This window comes from Saimiri boliviensis, chromosome Y, assembly GCF_048565385.1.
Source record: "Saimiri boliviensis isolate mSaiBol1 chromosome Y, mSaiBol1.pri, whole genome shotgun sequence".
NCBI classification, from domain to species: domain Eukaryota; kingdom Metazoa; phylum Chordata; class Mammalia; order Primates; family Cebidae; genus Saimiri; species Saimiri boliviensis.
In genome coordinates, this window is record NC_133471.1 from 8,402,457 (window position 1) to 8,411,160 (window position 8,704).

An 8,704-nucleotide genomic window follows, 5' to 3' on the forward strand; every position below is an offset into this window, starting at 1 on the left:
CAGATATGCATGGCACATTGCGGTGATATGACAAAATAAAAGACAAGCAACCAAACACAAATGTGGAATAACCAATGTAAAATTTTATATTCTGTCTGCCTCTTTTACTTCTTGCCAATATGATCAGCCATCTCCATATGCATTCAATTCAACACCCTAGGGGTAACATAGATTATAATATCAGAACTTATATTCCAGTTATTCTTTGAACAGTGGCTGTTAACCAAGAGTTGGTGAACATCTTGTATGAAGACTCTACTAAGAGTAAAGTTATATCCATTGCAATGCTTGGATGGTGTGGTTTGTTACGATTAGAAAAGAGAAGCAAATTTTGTGTTTTATTTTTTCTTACGTAGAGTTCTATAATAATATATTACTAAATTGTTTGTGATTCAGATGAGCATTCTTATTCTTGTACATGACAAAGCTTACCTATTGAACAGTATTTTTAAATTCTGCCCTTTGAAATTTTATTTTTTGACAATTTTTTATTGTGAGAGCATTTGCTGTGCATTTTAAGATATTGACCAGCATTTCTGGTCTCTTCCACTCAATGTCACAGCAATCTCTTTCCCCCAGAGTTGTGAAAAACAAATTTGTTTGTGTCTTGTTAGAGCAAAATTGCTGATATCATCTATTCTAGAAATTTCTAATGAAAAAACAAAAGACAACTTGTAAGGTTTGGAAAAATTGTACAGGAGATCCCTCAGATTCTCTATTGCTTTTACTCCCCATCTTTTTCTATATTCATATTTTAAGTTGAAACTATATTTTATTTTCTTTTGCAAGATAGTGTTAAAAATGTGTGTGAAATGGGCATTAAAAAGCTGAGATTGTGATATCTCTCTGGGGGTAACAATGAAGACACTGGGTTTCAAACTCAGGAGAAAATGTGTCACTGTTGTGATATGTTTCATTCATTTAAATTAAGTTCTGAATTTTGGTACTGAACTAGTTATTATGACCTTATAAATATTTGTCAGCAAATCTATGTAATTGAGCTCTGTAAGTATTATGTCTTTGAGTGATAAACTTAATTTTCTTTCCTTTTTTTTTTTTTTTTTTTGGCCTACTTTATTTTTTAAAAGCCTTTTAATTCAGAAATGGTTACGATAACTGTAAACTGCATGCCTCACTTTATTTAAGAGATATCATAATTACAATTCAGAACTGATTTTACAAAGCTATAAAAAAATCAATGAGCAGTATTAATTTTCTTCATATAATCAGTTTCCTTGATGGAGTTTCATTTTATCTTATTTTATTTTATCTTACTTCATTCTGCTTATTTTATTCTAAGATAAAATCTCACTTTGGTGCTCAGGCTGCAGTGCAGTGGTATTATATTGCCTCACTACAACCTCCTGCCTTCCAGGTACAAGTGATATTCTTTTCTCAGCCTATCAATTAGATGAAAATATAGCCATGTGCTACCATGCCTGACCAAATTTTTGCATTTTTAGTAGAGTTGGGTTTTGGTCTGTTGGCCAGGCTTATTTTCAAGTTTTGACCTGAAGTGAAAAAAACCACCTCAGGGAATACCAACTCTGGTCTTCCAAAATGTTGGAATTACAGAAAAAAAAAAATCACTGCACATAGTTTTTGAATGAATTTCCATATAAAAAAATTGTCTTGCTAAACTTCATATATATATGTATATATTCTTGATGAGTTTCTTTATGTCTTATAATTTAATAAAAATAATATAATTTTAATGCACTTTGTTTCTATAAAAATAAGTTTATTTTTATGTGATTTCAAACGTGAATTTAGAATTTTACTTTTTGTGTAACATTCTCAGCATTTAAAAATAACTTTATAATATCTTATCTAGAAAACTGACCACACTTGTTAAATTATACATAGAATTTTTTGAGGATTATTTTTGCGAAAAAAGAGAAATTATTACAAGATATATGTTAAATTATTTTAAACAAACTTAGAACTATTTCCTCTGAAAGAACATCTTTTTCCACACTATACTTTGTAGTAATAACTTATGTGTGCTTTCAACTTAGTAAAAATCAATTAATTATTTCATCTTTCCTGCATCCAAAATTTAAAGCCATATAAAAGAATTGAATAACTATCAGTTGGGCAGACTTTTTCAGGTTATAGTTTACCTGCTACTATTTATCCTGGTTTTGAATGAATTATAGCATTAGCTATTAGCTGTGTAAGAAATTTCAAACTGATACTAGATAGTTTAAACACAACAATAAAGAGTAATTATTTTAATGTGTAAGGTATTTTTGTTTATTAAGAAAATTTTAACATTTAATTATGTAATTTTAATGTTAAAAATTGACTGTGCTTTTTTTTTTTTTTTTTTTTTTTTCATCAAGTAGTTTAACATGTTTCTCGGTTTGAGGATATTCTGAATCACATTGTAAGAGTTTCTAGGTAAACCCACTGCTTAAAATGTCAGAACTGTAATTGTCCTGTGGAATCTATGGAGAGAGAAGAGAGGGTTTTGTTTTGTTTTTTTTTTTTTTTCTCTCTCTCTCTCTGCTTAAATATTTATTTTCTTGATACATTTGATTTATTTAGCTAATATATTAAAATGCTAAATGTATGTTTTAAAACGTTTATTATTTAAGAAGACTTAATGTTGTTTATTTATCTATGTTTATGCATGGTGAATTTGTATTTTCAAATATATAATATAATATAATATATACTAAAAAGATTTTTCTTTCTAACAATTTTATATTTCTGGTAGAGACTATCTCCTTGTATGCACATTTATATACTTATAGATGTTCATTTATAATTTACTTTTTATAAAATGTAAATATACAAAATAGTATATTGTTAATTTAGTTTTGTACATGGTAACATACCCATCAGTATAATAATGTCTGTTGAATTTTACCTTTCAGCTATATAACTTAAAGTTTAATGTGCTCCAATTTTTGGAATCCACTCCTAAGACAGTGATTGATGTTTAAGTTGTCTTTAATTTTACATAAGCCAGATAAGAATTTAAACTGTTCACAGTGATTTTAAATACATCATCACAAAGACTCCTTGCATAATAAAACTGTGAATAAAGGCAAAGCAATCATCACTATTTACTAAAGACAGAAACAGATATTTATACTTCTGGCATTGTTTTTATTAGTCAGAATTCTGTCTTGAACTGAAATTGTCTTACATATAATTTAAACTGAAAAAACTCTAATGTTTTACATATATAAAGTCCAGGCAACAGTGAATTGAATACACTTATTTAGTGGAAAAATTTTTTAGTTAGTTAACTTATAACAATTTAAGTAAGTTGGTGTCTAACACATTGAAATTTAGTATGATACCAACATGTATGACTCAAAGAAAACCATTACAGAAAAAAATGACTATTCATATACAAAGGACCTCATAGATCACACAAAGATTTCTTATCAGAAACATGAGAGCCAAAAAGCATTTAGCATACATATTCCAGGTGCTGTAATGAAAGAAAACAAACAAACAAACAAACAAACAAACAAACAAAAAAACCTACATTTGGCAGGAAAAACTTACAAACGGAAATCTTATTTCTAATATAAGTCTCCATCAATTATGACATTCTCAGGTAGATGCAGTGAAAGTTTGTTAAAAACAAACAAACAAACAAACAAACAAACAAAAAACTAGGTAAAACCATTCAGGACATAGGTGTAGGCAAGGACTTCATGACTAAAACACCAAAAGCATTGGCAACAAAAGTCAAACTAGACAAATGGAACCTAATCAAACTCCACAGCTTCTACCCAGCAAAAGAAACAGTCATTAGAGTGAAATGACAACCAACAGAATGGGAAAACATTTTTGCAAGTTTACCCGTCTGACAAAGGGCTGATATCCAGAATTTACAAACAACTAAAACAGATTTACAAGAAAAAAACAAACAAGCCCTTTCAAAAGTGGGCAAAGGATATGAACGGATACTTTACAAAAGAAGGCCTCTGTTCTGTTCCATTGGTCTATATCTCTGTTTTGGTACCAGTACCATGCTGTTTTGATTACTGTAGCCTTGTAGTATAGTTTGAAGTCCGGTAGTGTGATGCCTCCCGCTTTGTTCTTTTTGCTTAGAATTGACTTGGCTATGCGGGCTCTCTTTTGGTTCCATATGAAGTTTAAGGTGTTTTTTTCCAGTTCTGTGAAGAAGGTCATTGGTAGCTTGATGGGAATAGCGTTGAATCTGTAAATTACTTTGGGCAGTATGGCCATTTTCACGATGTTGATTCTTCCTAACCATGAACATGGAATGTTTCTCCATCTGTTTGTATCCTCTCTTATTTCGTTGAGCAATGGCTTGTAGTTCTCCTTGAAGAGGTCCTTTACGTTCCATGTTAGTTGTATTCCTAGGTACTTTATTCTCTTTGTAGCAATTGTGAATGGCAGTTCGTTCTTGATTTGGCTCTCTTGAAGTCTATTTCTGGTGTATAGGAATGCTTGTGATTTTTGCACGTTGATTTTGTATCCTGAGACTTTGCTGAAGTTGTTGATCAGTTTCAGGAGATTTTGGGCTGAGATGATGGGGTCTTCCAGATATACAATCATGTCATCTGCAAATAGAGACAATTTGATTTCCTCCTTTCCAATTTGGATACCCTTTATTTCTTTTTCTTGCCTGATTGCTCTGGCTAGAACTTCCAGTACTATATTGAATAGGAGCAGAGGCCTCACAGGAACTACAACACACCCACAACCATCTGATCTTCGACAAACCTGACAAAAACAAGCAATGGGGAAAGGACTCCCTGTTTAATAAATGGTGTTGGGAAAACTGGCTAGCCATGTGCAGAAAGTAGAAACAGGACCCCTTCCTGACACCTTACACCAAAATTAACTCCAGATGGATTAAAGACTTAAACATCAGACCTAATACCATAAAAACCTTAGAAGAAAATCTAGGCAAAACCATTCAGGACATAGGTGTAGGCAAGGACTTCATGACCAAAACGCCAAAAGCAATGGCAACAAAAGCCAAAATAGACAAATGGGACCTAATCAAACTCCACAGCTTCTGCACGGCAAAAGAAACAGTCAGTAGAGTGAATCGGCAACCAACAGAATGGGAAAAAATTTTTGCAGTCTACCCATCTGACAAGGGGCTGATATCTAGAATTTACAAAGAACTAAAGCAGATCTACAAGAAAAAAACAAACAAGCCCATTCAAAAATGGGCAAAGGATATGAACAGATACTTTACAAAAGAAGACATACAGGAGGCCAACAAACATATGAAAAAATGCTCATCATCACTGGTCATCAGAGAAATGCAAATCAAAACCACATTGAGATACCATCTCACACCAGTTAGAATGGCGATCATTAAAAAATCGGGAAACAACAGATGCTGGAGAGGATGTGGAGAAATAGGAACACTTTTACACTGTTGGTGGGAATGTAAATTAATTCAACCATTGTGGAAGACAGTGTGGCGATTCCTCAAGGACCTAAAAATAGAAATCCCATTTGACCCAGCAATCCCATTACTGGGTATATATCCAAAGGATTATAAATCATTCTACTACAAGGACACGTGCACACGAATGTTCATTGCAGCACTGTTTACAATAGCAAAGACCTGGAACCAACCCAAATGCCCAACGATGATAGACTGGATAGGGAAAATGTGGTACATATACACCATGGAATATTATGCAGCCATCAAAAACGATGAGTTCACGTCCTTTATAGGGACATGGATGAACCTGGAAACCATCATTCTCAGCAAACTGACACAAGAGCAGAAAATCAAACACCGTATATTCTCGCTCATAGTCGGGTGTTGAACAATGAGAACACATGGACACAGGGAGGGGAGCACTACACACTGGGGTCTGTTGGGGGAAAATGGGGGAGGGGCGGGGGGTGGGGAGGCGGGAAGAGATAGCATGGGGAGAAATGACAGATACAGGTGAGGGGACGGAAGGCAGCAAAGCACACTGCCATGTGTGTACCTATGCAACAATCTTGCATGTTCATCACATGTACCCCAAAACCTAAAATGCAATAAAAAAAAAAAAAAAAAGAAGGCATACATGAGACCAACAAACATGAAAAAAAAAAAAATGCTCATCATCACTGGTCATCAGAGAAATGCAATCAAAACTACATTGAGATACCATCTCATGCCAGTTAGAATGATGATCATTAAATAATCTGAAGACAACAGATGCTGGAGAAAATGTGGAGAAAGAAAAACACTTTTACACTGTTAATGGGAGTGTAAATTAGTTCAACCATTGTGGAAGACAGTGTGATGATACCTCAAGTACCTAGAAATAGAAATTCCATTTGACCCAGAAATCACATTACTGGGTATATATCCAAAGGATTGTAAATTGTTCTACTATATGGACACATGTTGATGAATGTTCATTGCAGCACTGTTTACAATAGCAAAGACCTGGAACCAACCCAATTGCTCAACGATGACAGACTGGACAGAGAAAATGTAGCACATGTACACCATGGAGTATTATGCAGCCATCAAAAACAATGAGTTTGTGTCCTTTGTAGGGACATGTATGAACCTGGAAACCATCATTCTCAGAAACTGACACAAGTGCAGAAAATCAAACACCACATGTTCTCACTCATAAGCGGGTGTTGAACAATGAGAACAAATGGACACAGTGAGGGCAGCACTACACACTGGGGTCTGTTGAGGGGAAATACAGAAGGGACAGTGGGGAGGGGGCGTGGAGAGTTGGGGAGAGATAGCATGGGGGAAAATGCCAGATATAGGTGATGAGAAGGAAGGCAGCAGATCACACTGCCGCATGCGTACCTGTGGAACAATCTTGCATGTTCCTCAAATGAAACCAAAAACCTAAAATGAAATAAAAAATAAATAAATAAATAAAACACTAGATGACATTTAGGAAAATGCTTCATGAGTTATGTAAGGGTGAAATAAAAGGACACTAGACAGCTGTACAAAGAAATAAAGGTGAAAGTTAATATGCATATATGGACAGTTATAGAAGCTATGAAACCTTTTAACCATGCATAGCTACACAATTTTTTTTACATGATTATAAAAGACAAATGTACTTCAAAAAACTATTTCTATCGTATTGTTTTTGACAGAAAATGCATGCAAATGTAAATCGGAGAACTCAATAACTAAAATGCTTGGCATTGAGGCATAAAAATTGTCATTCTGATGTGCTACTGAAAATAAATTAGTGTGACTTTAAGTGTTGGAACTTTGGAATGTTAAATTTAGTTGTCATAGCAACCACAAAGGAAACAGTAATCATTCCCTAGAAAGCTTTGTACATTATGCGAGAGTGTGGGAGCCATGGATTAAGCTGCCTTCTCTTGAGGTTACCTATCCCTACACGGAGGCACCCTGGGTCAATGCCCGAAGTGTCCCACCAGGGAGTAAGCACAGAGAGACAAAGCACATTCTATAGCTGCTGCTTCATACAACTTCTACCACAGCAGTGAAGACAAAGTGAGAGAGACTTATTTGTGCTCAGCAATTGGTAGAGCAGTGAACACAGTGCCATTCAAAGATTTGTTAACAGCAAATTGAAAAACAAACACCAATATCTATTCAACCATGAGAGGTAAAAAGAGAAAAGATATGGATGATGGAAGACACCAGCCTTTTGACAAGAAGGTGCGTTTCAGCGTGAGGCTAATGGAAAGTGCCAGCATATACAGAGACATTGTGGTGAGGAAGAAAGACGGTTTCACCCAGATCTTACTATCAACCAGATCAACATATGATAACACATTGAATAGAGAAGTAATGAATGAAATACAGTCTGCTCTGGATAGAGCTGCTGCTGATGACAGCAAATTTGTTCTTCTCAGTGCAGTTGGCAGTGTCTTTTGCTGTGGTCTTGATTTTGATAACTTTGTGAAGCATTTAAAATATAATAGAAAAAGAGCTAGTGTTAAACTAGTGGACACTATCAAAAACTTTGTGAATGCTTTTATTGAGTTTCAGAAACCTATCATTGTATCAGTCAATGGCCCAGCCGTTGGACTAGGTGCATCTATACTATGTCTCTGTGATGTGGTTTGGGCTAATGAGAAGGCTTGGTTTCAAACCCCTTACACAAGGTTTGGACAGAGTCCAGATGGCTGTTCCACAATTACTTTTCCAAAAATAATGGGAAGAGCAGCTGCCAATGAAATGTTGATCAATGGGCGGAAGATGAATGCACAAGAAGCATGTGCCAAAGGCCTGGTCTCACAGGTGTTTTGGCCTGAAACTTTCACACAAGAAGTTATGGTTAGAATTAAAGAGCTTACCTCATGCAATTCATTTGCTCTGGAGAATTCCAAAGCTCTCGTGCGCTATAACATGAAGAGAGAGTTGAAACAGGCCAATGAGAGAGAGTGTGAAGTCCTGAAGAAAATCTGGGGATCAGCACAAGGAATGGAATACATGTTGAAATATGTGAAAAATAAAATTGATACATTTTGATTCACAGTTGGTCTGCTCTTGACACTGGACTAGACTGAGCAGAACTCACTATTAGATTTAAGATGCATTAGTCCATCCTCAAAGCTTGAGAAAATTCATCCGTAATTAATGCTTGTGAACAGAACTAAAACCATCCAAGCTATTTGTTAACAGTGACATTATAAGCATTGTAAAATTAAAATAAATAATGGCAAAACTTTAATTTTTGCTTAAGTGTTATTATTTTATTCACATATACAAATCTAAGTGTATACTTGTGAG

The 8,704-nt window shown here is 34.6% G+C and overlaps 1 protein-coding gene across 1 annotated transcript; it reads left to right on the forward strand.

Moving 5' to 3' along the window:
* Positions 1-7,759: 7,759 nt before the first annotated feature.
* LOC141582902 (chromodomain Y-like protein) lies at positions 7,760-8,443 on the forward strand. Its single transcript, XM_074392372.1, has one exon. It carries the CDS (start codon positions 7,760-7,762, stop codon positions 8,441-8,443), a length of 684 nt encoding a protein of 227 aa, XP_074248473.1.
* The last annotated feature ends 261 nt before the right edge of the window (positions 8,444-8,704 follow it).

What these genes read in the sequence shown, in the direction of transcription:
- LOC141582902 (XM_074392372.1), top strand. Translation starts at nt 7,760, where the DNA reads ATGAATGAAATACAGTCTGCTCTGGATAGAGCTGCTGCTGATGACAGC.